Source organism: Xyrauchen texanus, chromosome 48 (assembly GCF_025860055.1).
Source record: "Xyrauchen texanus isolate HMW12.3.18 chromosome 48, RBS_HiC_50CHRs, whole genome shotgun sequence".
NCBI lineage: Eukaryota > Metazoa > Chordata > Actinopteri > Cypriniformes > Catostomidae > Xyrauchen > Xyrauchen texanus.
This window is the reverse complement of record NC_068323.1, coordinates 19,505,170-19,528,109: the sequence shown is the minus strand read 5'-3', so window position 1 is coordinate 19,528,109 and position 22,940 is coordinate 19,505,170. Positions and strand designations below refer to the sequence as shown.

Genomic DNA, 22,940 nt, shown 5'->3' with positions numbered 1-22,940 from the left:
AACAGCCAAGCAAAACACATTTCGACTTACCAACTTATCTTCACATTTGACCAATCTTTTGAAACCTAAATTTGTTCGGTCTGGCTGTGGATTTTCGAATTCGCCCATTAAAACATGTTCATTCTAATTCTATCATCGTTTTTAAAATTGTAAGAATTGTTGTTTGAAGAGTTGTTTGCTCAAGTTAAACGCACCTTTAGTTTTTCATGTTGCTTTGTACAACGGGTGAATAAATAGGTTGTGGCATCGTGGCATAGTTTGAAAAACAATATTTTGGATTTGTACTCAATTACAGACTTGAAACGAGAGAAGCTTTCGCCTCTTGATTCGCCTCTTGAGTTAAAAAATCAGAAATTCTTCATTCAAAGAAGCCTTGAAACCTTGCCAAGCAAATAATATTAGATTCATATCGATTTGTCTTCACATACACCAGTCTGTTGAAGTCTAGATATCTTCAGACTACTTCCACATTAATCTGAATACATTTTAAAAAGGTGTTTTTGTTTCAAAACGCTCACCATCCACACTATTGTTTTTAATCCACACTGAAATGTATGAAAATGCTTAAACCCCCTTATTTCACATGCGGAGAAAAAAAAATGGATGAAGCGTGGTTTGCAACGCAATTGCCCTTGTGTTGCCCCCCAGACATCAATTCCGAGTAAACGTCCCGTCACCTTTGAAGGAATGCAATGTGAAGGTTATACAAAGTAACATTTATCTTTAACAATGCTATTAAAGTGGATAGCAGGCACAACAACGGTGCCACAACATGGGCCGCCATCCGGATTGTTTTTGGTAGAATGGATCACATGACTGCGTCACATGACAACAAGTAAGTCATCGTTTTCTAATATCTCAGTTTTCCCTGTCCACACTACAACACACATACACCGTTTTAAATTATAGCCACTTGGGAGCTATGTGTAGAGGTTTTAAGCGCGGGAGGCAAGAATGAAGCGGGAGCTGCTGTTGCAGTCCACGTGAGTGTTTTTATTCTCAGGGCTTTAACTCAACATATGCTCTCCAGCAAGTATCTCAGTTTACACACACAGCTTCAATGATAACAGTCAACAAACTCAATGATTAATCAAACAGCTTTTCAGCATGCAGCTTTAATGTGCGTGTGTGTGTGTATCTCGGACTCTCTCCCAGTCTGGCGTTCCGCCGTCACTGAAATAAGTGTTTAGAGTGAATAATCACCAGGTGATTGCTCTTACCCCGCTTCCTCTCTCCCCACTGACAGACGCACGACCACGTCCCCCTCCACACTCTGTTTTCACTGGACAAAAACATTGTGTCAGTGTGGATCGAAGGTCAAAACGCAGAGAAAAAAATTTAAGTTTTAATGTGGACACAGTCTCGGTCTGTTTGTGGAGTTTCGAATTATTCCATGTCTACAAAGATTAATTCAAATACTTTCGACATCTTCACCGTTGACGTTGTTAGTCAATGCTGGACACAACCTTCATTGCTTCATGTTCTTTTTCATCACTGGTGATGAAATCTGTTGTGGCACCACGGTATGAGAAGGTTACAGGTTATTTTGAATGACTTTTTAAAAGCAATATTTTGGATTTGCGCTTAAGAAACTTTGTGTTCTTGACCCAAACTTCTTTGCCTCTTTATGTGTTCAAAAATCTGTATCAAATTCTTCATTCAAAGAAGCCTTGAAGCCATGCCAAACAATCAAGTAAAACTAATTTACACTGATCAAATTATCTTCACGTACAGCAGTCTTTTCTAGATTCTAGATTTGTTTGGTTGTGGAGTTTCGAATTCACCCTTGTTTACAAATAGTCACTCAACTCGTTTTTACGATTGTCAGTGTCGCTACCATTGTTTGCCAATGCTGGACGCTCTTACAGTTTTAATTTTAATTTTTATTATGATGCGTGAACAAATTGGTACATTATAAGAGGATTGGAACTTTTAAGCACACATTAAAGGACATTTCTGGCTCTTGTTCATAGGTTGGGGATGTTTGAGGTCGATTAAAGCAATATGATTCAGGTGTTTGTCAATATCAGATGGTGGGCCCACCCAAAGTTGACCATGTGGATGAAATGAGAGGCTGATTTATGGAATGCAAGAGGGAGGCGGTGTGGATTTTGTTTATTGTCATTCTGTTCATTGAAAATTGGATCCACAATCTTATGACAGCAGGTCACTTTCGGTTAAATCCTCTTATAGCTGGAGGACATTACTAAATTTAAGATGAATCATGCTGCAACTCTGATAAGCTTGATTGGAATGAATTGGGTTACTTTTTTTCGTAGTAGATTTGGCGACGTTTTTAAAAAGCTCAGCACACTAAATGTTGAAGGATGCTTGTGGCCAAATGTGTTTCAGTTTTCACTAATTATGTTGTATCTAATCAGTCAAATCTTGAGCTTGTTTTTCATCCCTGGATTCTTTCTCTTTCTCCACACTTCAGGCAGGGAACCATAAGAGCCCAAAGACGAACTCCGGAGATGAAAAGTCAACGGGCAAAGTGGAAGTGCCATCCATAATGGAACTGCCCTTTTCCACCCTCCATTATGACAGAGTAGAGGCTCAGGCTAATGGGACTATTGTGGTGAGAGGGTGTTTGGCCTTTATTTATGTGTTGGTTAGACATAAGAGAGTTTTTTAAGCATATGTGAGCAAAGCAGCACATAGGCCTTGTTCAGACTGTAACTAAAAATCTAATTTTTTGCATATCCAGATGAGTTTTTGATAGTCTGGACACAAAAAAACACATGAAATCAGATTTTTCAGAATCTGATACAAACTACATCAGGAGGTCGTTTCAGATGCAATTGAAATATGATTTTTTCAGATGCGTTTCAGTCCAGAGGCTCTGGCTGCTCAATTCAAATTTCAAATGGGCTTTTACATCACTCAACGTGACACAACTATGACGTAAAAAATTGGTGACTGCAGCAACGGAACATCACAATATTTACTAGTCTCCTTTGTCATTGAGTTTTTCTTGTGTTACGGAGGTGTGCTGCACCGCTACTGGACAGGGCGCTTATTTGGAGAGCGAGATGATGCACCTCTATTTTTCCCGCATCTGTTTTGAAAGCATCGTCATGTGGGTACACCTACATCGTTACCAAAGCAGACCATGCAGATAGGTTGGTTAGTCTGAATGTTCAAATTTGATTTGATTACTCGCAATTATTAGTGCGGAGAGTCTTCCTTGAAAAGATCTGATTTGCCTGCAGTCTGAACATAGCCATATTGTAGTGAATGTCTCCATGCATTATGTATAAAAGGGTTTGTCCCAACAAGTCAAATACACAAAAAATGGTGGCGGGAAACTGTAGTGCCACTTGGGAATTAATCACTGCAAAATTTTCTTCAAGACCTCAGAATTGTCCACAGAGGTAAGTGACACTGCGTAGTAGGCGCACGGAGCTTTACTCCCTCTAAAGGGAGTTCTGTGTGTCCACCCCTCCAAGTTGAACTACACACGACACATTGAATTATATTGTCTGATGAATGTACATCACATATTACAGTCACGTGAAAGCCTATAGAACTTATTCTTTCACCACCTTTAGGCAAGGTATACATACTACCTAGTCAGCCTTTTCATTGAATAGGGATGGGTAAATAATATTGATCTTCTGATTTCGACTGGCCACCCCTTTTCTTTAAAAAAAGCATACAGTGAGACATTTACAATGGAAGTGAATGGGGCCAATTTTTGGTGGGTTTAAATTTGGTTTGTGGAACATCAGGTCTCGGGGCCGTATAAGGCCAGCAAGACCATTTTACTATGTCCCCAAGGCCATTCGAGAAATAATTTTAAAAACAGCAACAAAACAAAAACAGCCTTGATTTAATGAACTAAAAAAATAAATAAAATTAAATAAAGATTACAAATTATTGAAAATTATAACAATGCAAAACACTGTATAATAGACCTTTTAAAAATAAATATTGGTGCGTGAGCACGTAACTGAATGTGTACGTTAATTTCAACCCACAATCAGAAATTGCCATCAACTTTATGGCCTGCGAATAGTTTTATAAATGTTTGAATGACCCTCAATAAGAAAAAGGTTACCCACTCTTGGTTTAAAGGCAGTAATTTTAAGCTAATAATTGATAAAAGCACTTACATAAATTTTACAGTTAAAACTCTGTATTATTTGTATTTATATCACTGTATTATTTGAGCTATAAAGATGTTTAAATTGCAGTTTTATTTACGTTTTAGGGTTTTCGAGTTTGACATTACCTGCCAACAAAGTTGTAAAATTAGATATATTTTTACACAGAACATTTTAGTAAGTGATTTTATCACTCTAAACACATGCTAACAAGTATATTGTTTATGTCATGTGGCTATACTTTTGAAAAAGTGAGTATTTTAAAGTCAAAATTGGCCCCCATTCACTTCCATTGTAAGTGCCTCACTGTAACCCAGATGTTTGCTTTTTTTAACAAGATGGAGGAACACATTTGTAACATCATTGTGGTTATCAACATTATGCCACAAATTCTGTCGATTGAGCTTAATTTGTATTGAACCTGGAATATGCCTTTGAAATCCTAAAATTGATCTTTTACTCTATGGGCCAACCTTCTACAATGCAAGTCAATCACTCGCCAAATAATGCGCTATGCAACTAATAATGTCTGTTTAGCCAATGGAGGGTACATTTTCAGATTCCATTTGCCAATGATTAGTTGTAAAAGTGTTGAGAGTAAAAGTTAGGTTTGACTCATTCTGTGTCCAAATATGAAATCCAAGCAATCCATTTGTTATTGAATAATACCTCTTTTAATATCCTTTCTGTTCTTAACAGTCAATTGTTGTAAAAGAAAAAAAGAAAATAGAAAGAACTGTTTAATTCTTCACACACACAATGGATGCAGTAAAAAGCTGTGTGACTTCACTCTCGTTAATCTGAGCTCAACCATAACACTTCTGTGAGACGCTCGCTAAACTGCCCCTATTCTTAAAGAGACAGTACTCTTTTAGCTCTCATTTCCGTTCTAATTAATTCATATTGCGCAAAAGGTGCGCAGAATCAGTGGCTTATGATATGATTGGTTAAGCTCGCATCTGCTTGGCTAAAGAGTACGACAGACCCACGTGGGAAGAGATCTCTACCAGGAAAGTCGCAAAACACACACACACACACACACACACACACACACACATCAGAGGGGATTCACACGTGAATGACGATTTGCACATTCAGATTCATGGATACACTCGTACATTTTAAACATTCGAAACGTTTTGCGACTAGTTGTATATCTATGAAGTATGTTTTGCGTTTGTAAAATGTATTTTACGTATGCATACTTTTATTTTGCGCATGTAAATAGCTTTTTGTGAATATATATTTTTTTCACGCACGTGATTTTTTTTTTTTGTGTACGTGAATTAGGTTTCATGCATGTGAAATTGTCTACGCATGTGTGAATAATTTTTTGTGCGTGAATTATTAATGAGATTGATTTGGCTCCATACACACATGACCTCTAACCTGAAATTTGCAGGTGTTGTTCTGGAAAAGGCTGGATGTGTGGAAGGGGCTGTTTACTGACAGACTAGACAACTATTTGATTAATTTTCTGGATGACCAGGGTGACCTAGTGTGCGTATATATTTTGCTTCAGCATGAAGATGTTAATTAGCTTCTCTGTGTTCTCTATGAATGTTAGTCCTCTCCGTTCTCCTGGTTCCTCTGTTCATGTTTTCCTAGATCTGCCTGGATTATTTCCCAAAACATGCCTCCAGCTCGTTCCCCCCAGGCCAATCACGCATTTCAATATGTGTTGTTGTTGGTTTTTAACGAGGACATCTGTTTTCGAGTATTTTAATTGCCCGTTTCTGCTACAAACCGCAAAACAACAGCTAGACAACATCAGTCTGCAGATGTGATTTAGAAACCATTTGTACAGAACAAACCCAAATAGAAAAGATAGTGAAACATTACGTGCCAGAAAATTCCATAATACTGCAAACCGGCAGAAAACTGGACGTTTCGTGTTTATTAGAACAACAACCATATGTAACCTAAACTGGCCCTGATAACAGAATTCACCGCAGCTTATTACTGTTTGTCCAAAAATGCTCCAAAAGCACACAACATTTGCATTATTTTACAAGCCATTAACTCTCGTTATGGTCTCACAAAGGGGTCCTTGCGTTTAGGATGTGTTTAACGAGCATAGTGTGTTCTTAACGAGTAGGGGCATGTGCGTAACGTGTGTACATGCTCAATAGGTCAGTGTGTTAAGTGTTTGTTGCCTTTTTTGGAACAAATCTCAGCAGGGAATTCCTCTGGGCAAGTGTCAGTTTATTGCTCACTGGTGTACTGTTCATTTCTGCTTTCCATCTGTGGCAGTGTATTAGCAAAATGATCTGTTCAACCTGTTCAATGTCCAGACTGTAGTCAGGTGTTTAAGATACAACCAGCCAGGGGGCCTGGGTAGCTCAGCGAGTATTGACGTTGACTACCATCCCTGGAGTCGCGAGTTTGAATCCAGGGTGTGCTGAGTGACTCCAGCCATGTCTCCCTAGCAACCAAATTGACCCGGTTCCAAGGGCGGGTAGAATCACATTGGGTTAACCTCTTTGTGTTTGCTATAATGTGGTTCTCACACTCAGTGTGGCGTGTGGTAATTTGAGCGTGGATGCCGTGGAGAATAGCGTGAAGCCTCCACACGTGCTATGTCTCCGCGGTAATGCGCTTAACAAGCCACGTTATAAGCTGCGTGGATTGACTCTCAGATGTGGAGGCAACTGAGATTCGTCCTCCGCCACCTGGATTGAAGCCAATCACTACGGCATCACGAGGACTTGGAGCGTGTTGGGAATTGGGCATTCCAAATTGGGGAGAAAAGGGGGGGAAATAAAATAAGATATCACCTGCCATTTGCTATGCCGTCCATGTTTGGCTTTTTTCTTAAAGTGATGTTTTATCTCTAATATTTATTTTATTTTATTTTTTTATAGATCACAGATGAAGGCATCTCGATACCACTGAAAGGTATTTACTTGTTTATTTATTTTTTTAGACTGTAAGAAAGTGTGGATAGAGCAATGGGTAGAGAGTAAGTTCCTGATTACTATTAAAGTATCTCCACAATTTTGGACAAAGAAGAAACAAGAAAGACAAGTCTTCATTAAAGTGGACCACTAGAACATGATAATTTCCTTATTTTTAATATCGGAGTTGTTCTGCTGGCCAAAATTGACTCAACTACACATATTTCTGTAATTCTTTTTTTTGAGTGGTGATTTTATTGATGGATGAGACTCAAGAAAACGGATGCAAACAGTGTCATTTCCACCCAAAAATCAGTCGAAAAGAAAAAGTAATTAAAACTCAATAAAACAAATAAATACCCTTCACACACAGGTGTGAAGAAAAATAGCTAAATGTAAGAAAAAAATAATAAAATTTAAAAATTAAATTACAAAATATAATGGAAGAATAGAACGATGTAATAAGAAAATTGCAAAATGTAATGTAAGAATAACAATATGTAATAATAAAATAATGGGTAAATAGCATTGTAATAAAAATAGATAAATGTAATTAATAAATAGCATTAGGTAATAAAAATAGCAATATGTCATGGAAAATAGCACTATGTAATAAAATAGCTAAATTATATGGAAAAATAGCTTAAATAATTCTTAAAAACTTAAATAATAAAAAAGTAGCATTATGTTAAAAAGGCAAAAATAATGGATTAACTGCACTATGTAATAATAGCAGTAAGTAATAGATGAATAGTAATATGTACTAAAATTAGCACCATAAATCAAATAAAAATAGCATAACATACAAAAAGCACAATGTAATGGAAAAATAGCAAGTCCCATGTAGTGTCCATCCATCCATCCATCCATCTTCAACCGCTTATCCGAAGTCGGGTCGCGGGGCAGCTGCTCCAGCAGGGGGCCCCAAACTTCCCTATCCCGAGCCACATTAACCAGCTCTGACTGGGGGACCCCGAGGCGTTCCCAGGCCAGTGTGGAGATGTAATCTCTCCACCTAATCCTGGGTCTTCCCCGAGGCCTCCTCCCAGCTGGACGTGCCTGAAACACCTCCCTAAGGAGGCGGCCAGGGGGCATCCTTACCAGATGCCCAAACCACCTCAACTGACTCCTTTCGACACAAAGGAGCAGCGGCTCTACTCCGAGCTCCTCACGGAGGACTGAGCTCCTCACCCTATCTCTAAGGGAGAAGCCCACCACCCTTCTGAGGAAGCCCATTTCGGCCGCTTGTACTCGCGACCTAGTTCTTTCGGTCATGACCCAGCCTTCATGACCATAGGTGAGGGTAGGAACAAAAATTGACCGGTAGATCGAGAGCTTTGCCTTTCGGCTCATCTCTCTTTTCGTGACAACGGTGCGATAGAGCGAGTGCAATACCGCCCCCGCTGCCCCGATTCTCCGGCCAACCTCCCGCTCCATTGTCCCCTCACTCGTGAACAAGACCCCGAGGTACTTGAACTCCTTCATTTGGGGCAATACCTCAGTGTCATAGTGTCATACATGCACAAATATTTTAAAATCTTTATTAAAGGTATAGTTCACCCAAAAATGAAACTTCTCTCATCGTTTACTCATCCTCATGCCATCCCAGATGTGTATGACTTTCTTTCTTCATCAGAGCACAAACATTTTTTAGAATATCTCAGATCTGTTGGTCCACACAATGCAAGTTGACGGTGATCAGCACTTTAAACCTCCAAAAAGCACAGAAGTAGTTAAGTAATCCATAAGACTCCAGTGGTTAAATGAATGTCTTCTAAAGTGAGTTCATGCTGCCTCTCGCACTGATGCGATACAACAGGAAGTACAGCTTGATTTGTTTACAAGAGAATGCTGTTTGTCTGAACAGGACATTTTGCTGTATAATGAGCTTGTTTCATTACTGTAATGGGACTTGGGGGGGAAATGTGCTTAAGTAACTGGACTCCCTATGAGTATTTGTTCAGAGTTCTTCAAATGCTCAAATGATCTCCATAGACACTGATGAAAGTAGCCATACTATTTTGATGTGGTGCTGCCCCATGTAGTCAAGGTGTGTAATTACACACATCTTGCTCATTGGATCAGCTTCCAACTGATCAGAGTTCTTTGACCCTTCACCCTTTTTTGTCCCAGGTGACCGCTCTTGTCAACTGTCTGTGACCCTCTCTCTCCCCCTCCTCCCTGTTTCCCCGTTAAGACGGCTCAGATTAAAGCTCTATTTATGTATGTTAGACGAAGGAGCAGCAGAGAGCCTATTTGCGTGACTTCAGTCTTGCCTACATTAATGTATGTGTTCAATAGCGCACGTGTGAATGTGTGTAAGATGCTTATTCTGGTTTCAGACAGGCAGCTCTCTATTCTAAGCTTTCGATGATCTGTGTACATAAGCTACTGACTCCAGAGACCATAAAACAAATCTGAACAACTCCGTCTTAGTTCAAGTGCATCTTAACTGAGTTTTTACTTTTCTCAAAGACCACATTAATCAAAATTGGAGTTTTGTGGCATTTAGTCCACTTTAAGACCATATTTGTGCTAGTTTACTCCTAAAAGTGAACAAATTAAACTATTAGCTGATACACTTTTAAAATGTACAGTCTTTCTCTCAAATCATCATACCATATCTAAAGTGTTTGTGGGATAAAGCAAACAACCCAGCTGTATTTCTAGGTGTGAACGGGGAGGGTGAGCAAGCCATTAGCGTGACGTGCTCTCAGCTGCGCTCTTACGGTCTATGGGATGGCGGTCTGGCCCGTGATGGCACTCTGTTGGCGGGCTCAGAGGAACCCGCCCCCTCTCTCCTCTTCCTCATTGTCTCGGATGCCCAAGCCACGCTGTTCCAGAAGGAGCTGTCTGTGATACACACCGTAAACAGTTCAGGTGAGGCATGTACACGTTGCTTTTTTTTCACAACAAAAGCATAAAATGTCTGGATAGGGGCTGTCAAGCTCCAAAAAGGACCCTAAAAGTAGTTCATGTGACTTGCATACAACTATGCCATATACCAAGTCTTCTAAAACCGTAGAGGCCGTTCAGGCTGAACACTGTCTTGCACTAAATTAAGCTACATGCAATGGATATAACAGATCTTAGGTCTTTCAAGACATTTTTTTTTTTAAAGTTGAAGATCTTTTTTTAACTTGACAGGGTTTATAAAAATATGATGCCTCTACGCAAGACATGGCGCAACGTCAAAGACCTCCATCAAGCATGTTTACATATAAAAGCTATTTTAAAACGGCGTATACGTATGCAAAAGCATGTTCTAACTAATCAGCCACATATGGTAACTTTGTGGTAGGAACAGACTGTTTTGTTACTAAGTATCTTGCACTCCACCATAGCTCTTTAATCTAATTTACACTTTCAAATATTCAAACTTGTAGCATCACAATCTTTTTTAAGACATCTGAGAAACTGTACCATTTGGCATTGTTGACGTCAGTCTTGGAGTGATTCATCTTTGTGTTCCATTTTTGAATTTACTCGAACTAAGATTTGAGAGCTACTGGAAAGGTTTTCACTGAAATTACTTGGCAGTTGAAATGAGTTATTATTCACATTCATTTATTTATTGTTGAATAAATTATAACATTTCTTAATGATACTTTATTGCATTAAGAATTTCCTCAAACAAGTAAAAAGGTTTGCCTAAGTTCATGGTTTCCTAGGCTTATTGCTGTAGAACACACTGTAGAAACTGAGGATGGTGAGAACATGGAAGTCATGGACACATTCTTTCTTTCATTTTGGCCACCTGGTGTGCATTAATAGATGGATCAACAACCATATGATCAAATTGAAATGCCGCAAATAAATAAAACTAATGGATCAACTAAATTAATTAAATACAATTTAAAAAAGTGTTGAAATATTTTTATATTTTCTCTCTTTTTCTTTCCAGGCAAGGCTTGTCCTTTTATCTTGCTGGTGTTGGCTGCTCAATTGGAGGATCTTCAAGCAGCTCTATTGGCATCCCTGATGGATGTGATTGGTCTGAGATACAGTCAAGATGCTTTAAGCAACTCCCTTTCCTGGGCAGATGGGCTGAATCAGCTTCATTGCCATCTACAGGGGGCACACCTCCTATCACTGCTGGGGCAAAATGTGGAGGACGTTGGTCAGGAAATGGCAGAGGTAGGTGATGAGGTCTAACTGTACTGTAACCTCTATCTTTGCTGAAGAACTTTCTGAACTGAAGATCCAACCACAGGTGTCACTATATGTCCATCCTTCCTTTTATCTGTCCTTACATCCCACTGTCCATCTGTCCATCCATTTGTCTTTCCAGCCATGCTTACATTTATTCATTGTCCATCTCTCCTTCCTTCCTTTCATCCATCCATCCTTTTTCCTTCCGTCCATCTATCTTACATCCATCCGTCCATCCTTCTCTCCATCTATCCTTCCATCCATCCATTCATACGTCCATCTACTGTAACTGTCAGTCCATCCTTTCATACATTCATCCATTAATCATCTAACCATCCCCCATCCATCCAGTCTCCCATCTGTCCAATCTCCCATCCGTCTGTTCATCTATCCTTCCATCCATTCATCTGACCTTCTGACCGACCATCCATCTATCCATAATCTAAACATCACTACATCCAACCATCCATTTGTCCATCTGTCTTTCCATCCATCTGTCCATCCATTCATCGGTTCATCCAACCATTTGTCCATCTTCCCATCATTTGTCAATCTCTATTGATTCCTCCACAGTCTTTTGCAGGGATGGATCATGATGTTCGGCTAGTCATCCAACAACCAAATAATTGATTTGTGAGGTCAACTAGATTACCAAATAATATTTCTTATTTATTTTTTTTTAATATAGTTTTAATATTTTGTATTGATGTTCCTTTAATTAGCATGCTGACAGTGTGCTGTGCTTTAACTCTTTAACTCGTCCAACTTTGAAAAACATATCTCGAAACCCCAGCATTATTTTCCATTTCGTTGCGATCCGATCAGGGTTAGAAACAAGCTTAATTATACAAGGCTTCCCTTCAAACCGATGAGCCGACTAGTCATTCAGGCAACCCACTGGCTGGTTGGTTTTGATAATATGTAGCTTTGTACAGCCCTAGTCTTCAATGTGTTTGCTAGATAATGGCAGCGACTTCAGCGTAGGCGTGATACCGGCACCAGAGGAATTATACAGCCCGATATAAGAGCAGGAGAGAGGTTAGCCATGGCACATGGATGTTTTGTTGTTGTCTAGGTATGAAATGCAGAAGGAAAGTTGGCTGATTTTTGGGTTAGTAGAGAACACAGCAGTTCTCTTTCTCTCAGTTTCTGTGGAAGTGGCCGTTGTGTCACTCTCTCCAGAGTTTTTATGACGTTGGTGGTGTCTTACAGCAGCTGTTTTTGGGGGTACTACAACTCGTACGTATGTGCTATGCTGTTGCAACATCTGTGTGTGGGCATTAGGACTCTTGGGGTATGACACGTTTATTTATTTTTTGGGTCTGATGGTGCCAACTGGCAGCGGTGAAAGTAGGCCACCTTAGACGTGCTCTCCATTGTTTCGTTTCTTCAGTGTTTTACGAGCTGGCTCAGCGCTTAACAGAGATGGAGCCCGGCGATCCACCCCAAACAGGCAGCATATGGTGTCGCTCTTCTATTTTTCTCTCAAATCATTTTTGTTTCCTTGATTCCTGTCATCCTAAAGTCCACTAAAATCCATTGGCCCTCGAGTTAATCATATTTGTATAGAGAGTAACAAGACATATATGTCATTTCTTTAAATTTTTAAAACACGTGTGTACAAAAGGGCCCTAATCCTTTTTCAGCAAAAAGCTTGAACGTAAACCGTAGCCAGAAGACTAATAGCTTCAGATACTCCAACCAGGGGCAATTTGATGTATCTCCAATTTTTACAGCTCTGAAGTGACCTTAATCTCTTTTCCCCATCAGGAGAGTGCTAGTGGGACTAGCAGCTTGCAAAGAGAGCCAACAGCTTGGAGACCTCTCCGCAGCCACAGCCGGCAGCAGAGCTTGCCACGCAGGTACAGACCTGATGCAAATATGTGTTGGGATCAAAGCCTGGGGGTTGTGTTTGTGTCAAGTCTCTTTTTCTAAATTATTTGTTAGCTGATATAGTAGATTGACAGATTGGATTTCAATCAAATCTAATTTGAAGAGTTAAATGGACAAATAATAGATACAACTTTAAAAGATGTATTCCAAATAAAGATACATATGGTTTATTGTTAAAAATAAAACATTTAGTAGAACAGAAACAAATTAAATGTTTGATTTTTGTGTGACTAACTGCACTAAGTGGAATTGCAATCTTCTAATTACACGTCCTGAATGCTGCAATTTTTGCTTCGTGGGCATTCAAATGGTTTCACTACAATGGAAGAGTGGGAAGTGTTTGAACATTTTTGAAAATAGTCACTATTCAGTTCTTTTTGGTGCCACTGGTTTTGCAAAACATTCTACACTTCACTTTTAAATTCTTCTTTAATAGCATTGATTAAGCATAAGCTAAGCAGTTGGAACTCAAGTTCTCTGGCCTTTGTGAGAAAAGGTTTCCATACCACTGACTTGGAACTTTCCATTGTGTTGTTGAAGTTTCCATGCAGGCTTTTGAAATTTAGATTTAATTAGTAAGCTAATATTGACATGTCATGATTACCTAAGAGGACCATATTGTTGGAACCATTCTCATAGTTAAAGTTATACATTTTCTTAGAATAACTTGTTTGAAAATGTTCCACCAGACTGATCCAGTTCCCACCTCCCCCCTCCAAAGGCGGCATTACGGTGACAACCGAGGATCTGGAGTGCCTTAAGGATGGCGAGTTTCTCAACGATGTCATCATCGACTTCTACCTCAAGTGAGACCAGCAGTACTTTGAAACCTTCGATTTGCAGATGTTACAACTAGAATGCCATGTTGTTTTGTTTCCAGCTCGGAACATGAGATCTGACCCTTCATCAGTTTTAAGGAGAAGATATTTCCCCTTCTCTGATTTTATAAGTTCTTTTCAGGTACCTGCTCTTGGAGCGAGCTGACAAAGATGTGGCAGAAAGATCTCACATCTTTAGCAGTTTCTTCTACAAGCAACTTACTCGAAAAGACAAAAGCTGTCCGGAGGAGACAGGCAGCACGTAAGGCAACTTTATTTTACCTTAACTGATCTACCATCAATTTAAAGGGATGTTTTACCTCAAAATGAAACTTCTGTCATCATCTACCCTCATGGTGTTCCTTGAAATGCATAGTGTGACCAGGGGATGTTTTTTCTTTTTTGGAGCTTGACAGCCTCAGTCCTCATCCTGAGTAAGCTAGAGATTGTGTGTTGTTGCTAATGTGTAGATTGTGTGATGTTTTCAATAGGGCCCGATACAGACGACATCAGAGAGTGAGAACATGGACCCGTCATGTGGACATCTTCAGCAAGGACTACCTATTCATACCTGTTAATCAAGAGTAAGTGGGAAACTAAACTGAACTGCACACATGTACAAATGGAACCCAGAATACACTCCAAAGAGCGTTTCAGATCAGCACCAGGTTATTTTCATTTTACCCTATTAGATGGGACAACTTTCCTGGCCAAATAACATGTGAACACCATGTGAGTACACAGAGAGATTGGGCTTTTTCCCTGATAGGAAAACAAGGACGCAAAGACCACCATTCTGCTGTGCACTTCACTTCAGAACGTTTAGCAAATCCTCACAAACAGTTACGACATCTCAAACACACTTTACAGACTGTTCTTTTGCTCTCCTGGCCAAGATGGAATAGGTACATCAGCATAGATTTTCTGCTCTGCTTGTTTTCTGAGGAAGACAGGGGAAGTTGGATTTAGCTTTATGAACATGAGGATAAATCAGTGAAACAAGGTCAAATGAGTATACTATCCCAGATTGGGAGAGAACAGTGAATTCCGGACTGGTACTCAATGTTCTCATAAAATCAAATGGCCACATTTGGACAATCACTCGTACATGCATCTGGGCACTCTGACATATGCACAGTGTGACATGGCACAGCTGGTTCACAAGCTTGGAAATGATTCACTTGGTTAATGGAATTGGAGTTCAGATACCGTCGGGTCACAATGGTTGAGCAGTCATCCAACAATGATGAGGTCGACTAGTTTATGTAAATTATTAGTAGTAGTTTCTTCAACTTTTTTCTTTTAATTATAATGAACGTCACAATAAAATTGACGTCTAACGTAGGTGTAAATTGACGGGTCCTTAAACAAGCCCTCATAATAAATCTCCAACTGATTGACAAATTCACTTGTGAAATGGATTGCTGTGAACTGTGTGCCAATGATTGACTTATGATCAATAATACGGTAGTAAACAATACATTGTATTCTAAAGCTGCTTTTTGCATTATCTTATAAATGATTAACTCTTCTGCTACAAGAATGTAATGCACTTTAATTATCTGAATATTTATATATATATATATATCATTTTTATAATTTATAATCATATATTGATATAAATATGTATAATCATTTATATATTGAGTTATTGTTATATGAGGGGCTTTCTCGGCAAATATTTGTATATGCGATTAATCGCGACTATTTAAACGGGACATCGTGTAATTAATTTGATTAACATTTTTAATCGATTGACAGCCCTAATATCTATATACATATTATGTTTCCCCCCTTTTCTCCCCAATTTGGAATTCCCAATGCGCTCCAAGTCCTCGTGGTGGCATAATGACTTGCCTCAATCCAGGTGGCGGAGGACGAATCTCAGTTGCCTCCACGTCTGAGACGTCAATCCACGCAGCTTATCACATGGCTTGTTGAGCCTGTTACCGTGAAGACGTAGCTATTCTCCGCAGCATCCACGCACAACTCACCACATGCCCCACCGAGAGTGAGAACCACATTATAGCGACCACGAGGAGGTTACCCCATGTCACTAGCAACCGGTCCAATTAGGTTGCTTAGGAGACCTGGCTGGAGTCACTTGGCATGCCCTGGATTCGACTCCGGGGTGGTAGTCGGTGTCAATACACGCTGAGCTACCCAGGCCCCCCGCTATAATCATATATGATTAATCGCATGCGTTAACAGCGTGTCAAGATAAAAATAGTCCAATCTTTAGAAACGTGTCACAAGATCCCTGTATTGTGTTTCATTCCGTTGCGCTCTATCTAGCTGTTTTCAACGAAAGAACACGCCTTATGTAAACATCCCCTAAGAAAAGCATCCATACAGGTGAACTCAAAACCATAATTATTCAGAGCTTCCAATTAGTTGCCTACTCATTCAGGCAACACAATGACTAGTCAATTTATATGTAGTCTTGTGCATCCCTAACCATTAGCAGTACCTTACCCAGTATACATACAGGATGATTTTTGTCGATCAAACCACAAGACTTTCTCACAGATCACTGACTTCCTCCATTTACTCTCCATTCAGGGCCCACTGGTACCTCGTCGTAATCTGTTTTCCTGGTCTGGAACAACCCCAGTATGTAGAATGGAGAGGCAAAGATGCATCCCAGGCAGGGGGCCTGAGAGCCACAGCGAGCTCTGCAGGTCAATGTCAAACAGGTGTGAGGAACACGCACATACAGTACACGCATACAGAAACGCATATCATGTCTGATGGTCGTTTGTTGATCGTTGTCTGTGTTGTCAACACATACATGTGGTTTCCATAGCTAGAACTAACAGTTTCTGATCCATCTCAGAAAACACTACAAAGACCAAGATTCCTTTTGTCATGATAGTGTACTGATAGAATAATGGCAAGTATGACTATTTAGGTTATTATTAGTGGTGTTGGCTAATGCAAGCACAGCCATTACTGTTGCTCATTCTTAGGATTAGATTTGAACAAACCCATTTTTTAAATGTTTGTATCAGTATGTTTGTGTTCTGTACTTCCAGAGAGTTCGCAGCAATCGAAGGGCAACAGATTGAAACTCAGTGAGCTTAAATCTCACAACCTACTGGTAATGCCCCTTCTCTCACTACAAACACACATAGGGGTGGGCCGTGGGCAGCACATTGTTTAAAACGATATACCAGTGGAGATGTGTGAACCGGTATAGATTTTCAAGCATCTATATCGAGATTATGCAAAATATCAGTGCATGATACAGGATGGATGTTCCAGTCAGAGGTCACTTGGACCAATTTGAAATTTCCATCATGGTCTGTTTTTATTCGATATTGGTTTCCTCTGTGTTGTTTAGCATTAAAAAGTGTGTGTGTGATATATATATATATATATATATATATATATATATATATATATATATATATATATATAGCAATAAAATCGTTTGTTTGTATCATCCACCCTTAGTCACACACACCTGTAGCGAAATACAAACTTATATTTTACGTTTTAAATACCAATATTGACAAATTATTATATAAACGTACATTTATATTATATTATATATTCTTTAGGACTGCACCATGCACAGCTGTACAAGAGAGACTGTCTGCAGGAGGTAAGTAATCAGCCTTTAATATTTAATCTTTTAATCGTCTTTTAAGAGGACACAAGGTAAACAAATTGAAGCAATGTAACAATTTAAACCATTTGTTTGTGCTGTTAAAGGGATGGTTCACCCAAAAATGAAAATGAGCTAATATTTTACTCACCCTCATGCCATCCCAGATGTGTGTGACTTTCTTTCATCTGCTGAACTCAAACGAAGATTTTTAGAAGAATATTTCAGCTCTGTAAGCCCATACAATGCAAGTGAATGGGTGCCAAAAGTTTGATGTGCCAAAAGTTTGATGCTCCAAAAATCAACACAAATCAGCATAAAAGTAATCTATAAGACTCCAGTGGATAAATCCAATGTCTTCCGAAGTTATATGATAGGTGTGGGTAAGAAACAGTTCAATTTTTAAGTAAATTGTTATAAATTCTCCTCCCTGCTCAGTCAATCTCCACTTGTTGTTTTTTTTTTTTTTTACTCACCCCAATTTGTACTGCCCAATGTGCTCTTAAGTCCTCGTGTTGGCGTAGTGACTCGCCTCAATTCTGGTTTTGGAGGATGAATCTCAGTTGCCTCCGTGTCTGAGACGGTCAACCCGCGCATCTTATCACGTGGCCTGTTGAGCGCGTCAGCGGAGACATAGTGCGTGTGGAGGCTTCACTCTATTCTCACCGCAGCACCCACGCACAACTCACCACGTGCCCCACCAAGAGCGAACCACATTATAGCAACCACGAGGAGGTTACCCCATATCACTCTATCCTCCCTAGTACCGGGCCAATTTGGTTGCTTGGGAGACTTGGCTGGAGTCATCTTCTTGTGTTTTTGGTGAGTCGCATTCTGCATGCATATGCCCCCTACTGGCAGGGAAAATATTTTTTTGTAAAAAATATAGATACGTTTCTCACCCACACCTACCATGTCACTTCTGAAGATATGGATTTAACCATTTAATAATATGATGTTAACAGCATAGCCTAAATTGGAGCAGTGTTTTTTTTGTGTGCTGAAAAGAGTGCATCTCAGGTGAGATGGTTTACCCTCCAGGAAGCCACTGATCTGGTTATCTCACCCGCTAGTTGTCTATATCTGAATTTCTCTCTCTCTCTCTGGTTCAACCACAGGCCTTGTATTCTAGTAATGGACTCTCTAAAGCTGTCTTACCATCAGCGGATCTACACACTGCTACGCGAGTGAGTCATAACTTTGTTTGTATCTTTGAATGTTTGTTTGGCTTGCCTTGTTTAACTGTGGCTGTGTAACAGAGCTAAATTTGGCACTTTACAAGACTTACCGTAAGAGTAAGAGATTTACCGTAAGAGTAGATCCCCTGCGATTTTCCTGTAAATGTTATCTTGACTCTCTCAGGTACCTGCAGGTAGAATGGGAGGTTCGGAAAGAGACCCCTCGTGCGTTTAAGAATGAAAACATAAGTGGGAGTCTCTGCAGGGTCCCACTGCAAGACAACAGCAGTGATTGTGGCCTGTACCTGCTGCAGTACGTGGAGAGCTTCCTGCAGGTGTATACACTTCCTCACATGCTGCAGATCTATTGACCCTTTCAAATGGGCCAGTTTATTTCACCTCAATGCCAAATGTCATAATTCTCCATAAATTTAGGAGTATTAGACAAACTTTAATCATCTTAGTTGTTTGACATTTTGCAATCAGCCTTTCAATGGGATTTTTAGTAATGTAAGGGGCACGATTGTGAGATAGTGATTTCAAGAACTCAAGTTAAGTCCATTTTGTTAGTAACCTTTGGCTAAACTCCAGTTCATATTCGTCTACCTATATTTCTAAAAGTAGGTACAGTGCTGGAAATTAAGCAGTATATACTTTAACTGCAAGTATGACGTATGCCTGTAGTGGGACAGACAGTATTAGTAGCATCATACATTTCTATTAATATGTATATATGGGTGTTTCTTCAACTTCAATGTCGAGTCCTTCCGCGTTTGTCACTTCTCACCGGAGCTTACGCTACGCCTACGTCATACGCCAGAACTTGACTCTCTTGTGAACATGCAGACGGCCGCTACTGGAAGCCAGTGATTATAGTTTATAAAGTTATATATATGACTATTTTTTTTACAAAAACACATCGATTCTCTTCAGAAGGCTTTTATTATCCCCCTGGAGCCGTATGGATTACTTTTTTGATGGATGGATGTGCTATTTTGAGCTTCAAAATCTAAGGTACCATTCACTCCCATTATAAAGCTGGGAAGAGCCAGGATATTTTTTAATATTAATCTGATTGTGTTTGGCTGAAAGAAGAAAGTCATATACACCTAGAATGGCTTGAGGGTGAGTAAATTGTGGGATCATTTTCGTTTTTGGGTGAACTAAACCTTTAATATTTCCACCATAGTGTAATTTCCAGCACATCTCAAATTCTGTATTGTGTTTAATATTGTTTTTAAAATAAAGTGACGACTTCTTTGACTTGCTATGTCTAATTTCATAGCTAATATTTCATGGATCCAAAATGCACACAATTAAATTATATTTTTGGTATAATTGATTGGAAATGGCGCCCTATAAAAATATTCTGATCACAGTTGATATTTACCTTGAATTTTCTTTAAACATCACTCATATTTTATCTCAAGTATGAGATTTTTATTTTTTTTTAAACTTTATCGGGGCAAAATTGTTTGGTGTTGTGAAACTACACTACACTACACTGCATAGAAATAATTGATATACAATAAATATTAAAATTGTTTATTGTTTATTTAGCTTTGTTTGGATTGTAATTGTTTAATTTGTAGTTTTTCATTTAAATTTAATTTCGATTTTCATGGTTTATTATTTAAAGTCCACGTCTGGGACAAGGCTCTAACATTAATATCTATACATAAAAGGCATTTTAAAAAGTACCAAAAATAAAAAAGGCATCAGACGGTCAGTTTTAATGTGACCTTCATATAACAAAAAAGTTAATGGTTGAAATTTGTTCTTTTTAATAAAAATCAACCACTGGGATGTAAAAGTGCCTGAAGTTGAAGAAACACCTAAATATTCTTTAAAATAATCTTGATTAATGGCCGACATCAATATAGTTGTTATAATCAATATAGCTAGAGAGCAAGGTGGCCAATTTGATTTAATGTTCGCAAGTTAATTTATTGAATGGTTATGTTAGACAATATTGACGCAAAATGAACTAAAATGTGTGCAGTCCTAATGTGCACAAATATGTGTGTCTTTTCCCATTCAGAATCCAGTGGTGCACTTTGAACTGCCTCTGCGATTGGAGCACTGGTTTCCTCGGAATCAGGTGCGCAGAAAGAGGGAGGAGCTACGGGAGTTGGTGCTGCAGCTGTACCGGAGACAGGGTGGCGGGGCAGACCAGAGTGTCAAGTAAAGAAATGCACGAAAAGCATCAGTTACCAAACAAAACGAAGTTAGGGCATTTTATTTGTTTTTTGTTTTTGTTTTTTTTCCCATTACAAAGGATATATTTATAATTTAAATGTGTATTTATTTGTATTATAATGCCTTTTAAATGTGACTTGCAATTTTATTGATTTTCGCACAAAAATGTAGCTTACTTGAATAAAAAAAAGTAGTTGAATATTTTGAATTGTGTTTGGGTTGCTTCTTATTTAACCCTTGACCTAGTGCGTGGACTGTGTGTGTTGTCTTCGCAATACACTCTGCATAATTGAATTGAATTTGAACTGACTGATCTCAGTTCAGGACACACTGGGCTGTCAATAAAGGGTTAAACTTGTGGCTCACTGAGTCATGTGACAAAACAACATGGCGCTGATCTCAGTAGAGTTTGTCTTTGGTAGAAATGACAACAAAACTACGTCTGGTAAGAAACCTCATTAAGTTTTTACATTGAAACATGTTTGAGTCAAAAGATTAGAGTCTCCAGTTTCATCCAATATGCAGTTTCTTTTTTAATTTGGAGCGATTGATCATGAAACGGCATGCTGTTAAACACAATGACCACTGACGTGGACTGTAGGGCTATTTTTCCATTAGAAATCCTATTTTCATTGTGCATTATCACATTGGGAATCAATGGGTTCATCCAAAATCTGAAAAAATTGCTTTCAGAGGGTTTATATGGAGTTCAAAATAAAGTGCATTTCGAACTGGCCAGTGCAGACAGACAGCACACAGGAGGTCAAGTCATTCACTAAATGGGAGTAATGGAGCATCTCATAGCTTTCATATGCAGCCAAGTTCCTTCAATCCTAATATCGGACCAAATGTTCAGTTTCAGGCTGCAGATGATGTTTTGGACCACTCAACATGGTAAATATGCAAATGGAGAACACTGAGATTTTGTTGCCAAAGTAGGAACAATTTTTGTTTTTATTATTTGTGCTTTTCCCAATCCACATTGTTCCAAAGTAGCTTTACAGAAAATCATCTTTAATGTCTGTAACGTCTCAAAAACATTCCTGGAAACATGCTAAACAATTTTATATATATAAAAAATACTTTCTATAGCTTGGTATTATTTACAATTTCCCAACTTAATCCCCATATGATGACATCATTTTAGATTTTTTTACCTTAAGCATTGATTATCATAAAATCAATATAAAAATGGATAAATTTAAGACCAATAAATTGAGACCAGACAGCATATATATGTTTTTTTTACATACAAATAAAATTAACGGTCACTGTGTCTAACAATCTGCATAACCTAATCTCCTTCCATGGAAGCAAACCAGTCATACGGGTTTGCGATAATTTAAATAATGGTGAATGTTTTTTTTTTTTTTTGGTGTATGGTCCCTTTAAATTCCAACAGTTTTCCTAATGCTATCATGATGCTCATACTGGACTGAACATCACTCATGCAAAAGTATCCCTGACAGCCACAGCTGCAACCAATAGTGCCATCACTACAAACAAGCATTGTGTTCCACTGGGTTCAAGCAGTACTGGAATTCCCGTAATGCAGTTATTTGGTTCATTAAAGAAAGAGAGAGCATAAAAACAGCCCTTTTTCCACAGCAAGCGGAGAAGAACACGACCGTTTGTGATGAAATTGAAACAGAACATTGCTCTGCAGACAGTTTTGTTTGTATGAGTCGGCCAGAGCTAAGTTGGCCTTCTAAAACAATAATAAACATCATAAACTTAATTCGTCCAGTACTCTTTTACCTGGCGCACACTTAAAATGCTTTTCAATAATGGAAAACTGTAAAAGCGGAGAGTGATGAAAAGAAATTAAAGATTTGTATGAAATATAAAAAGTTCAAGTAAGCCTAAACTGTATCGGCATCATCAAGCTACCTTTAGTATTTAGCTGGAAGAAAGTTTGATGGCTAGTGCTGATTAGGGTTTTGTATCCAAAGAAAATAATTATAGGTTTGGACATATGTGATTAATTGAATGCACAACAGTTTTGGGCGTTAAATGGAAACTGTGCAGTTTTGGGGTTTGACACTTATGGGTGTCAACTAGAGAATCAGTGCCCCTCTTCACCCCAA

General features: G+C 38.8%; 1 protein-coding gene across 1 annotated transcript in view; it reads left to right on the top strand.

Moving 5' to 3' along the window:
- senp7b (SUMO specific peptidase 7b) overlaps positions 1–21,023 on the top strand; it is a 37,281-nt gene extending 16,258 nt beyond the window's left edge. The window contains exons 9-22 of the mRNA XM_052121565.1: positions 2,438–2,578; positions 6,971–7,004; positions 9,674–9,883; positions 10,908–11,140; positions 12,926–13,017; positions 13,738–13,854; positions 14,009–14,128; positions 14,358–14,450; positions 16,429–16,562; positions 16,902–16,966; positions 17,430–17,473; positions 18,595–18,663; positions 18,839–18,989; positions 20,696–21,023. Of these exons, the coding sequence (XP_051977525.1) occupies positions 2,438–2,578; positions 6,971–7,004; positions 9,674–9,883; positions 10,908–11,140; positions 12,926–13,017; positions 13,738–13,854; positions 14,009–14,128; positions 14,358–14,450; positions 16,429–16,562; positions 16,902–16,966; positions 17,430–17,473; positions 18,595–18,663; positions 18,839–18,989; positions 20,696–20,842 (1,650 nt within the window). The 3' untranslated portion in view covers positions 20,843–21,023. The remainder of the gene's footprint in view (positions 1–2,437; positions 2,579–6,970; positions 7,005–9,673; positions 9,884–10,907; positions 11,141–12,925; positions 13,018–13,737; positions 13,855–14,008; positions 14,129–14,357; positions 14,451–16,428; positions 16,563–16,901; positions 16,967–17,429; positions 17,474–18,594; positions 18,664–18,838; positions 18,990–20,695) is intronic.
- Positions 21,024–22,940: the final 1,917 nt, after the last annotated feature.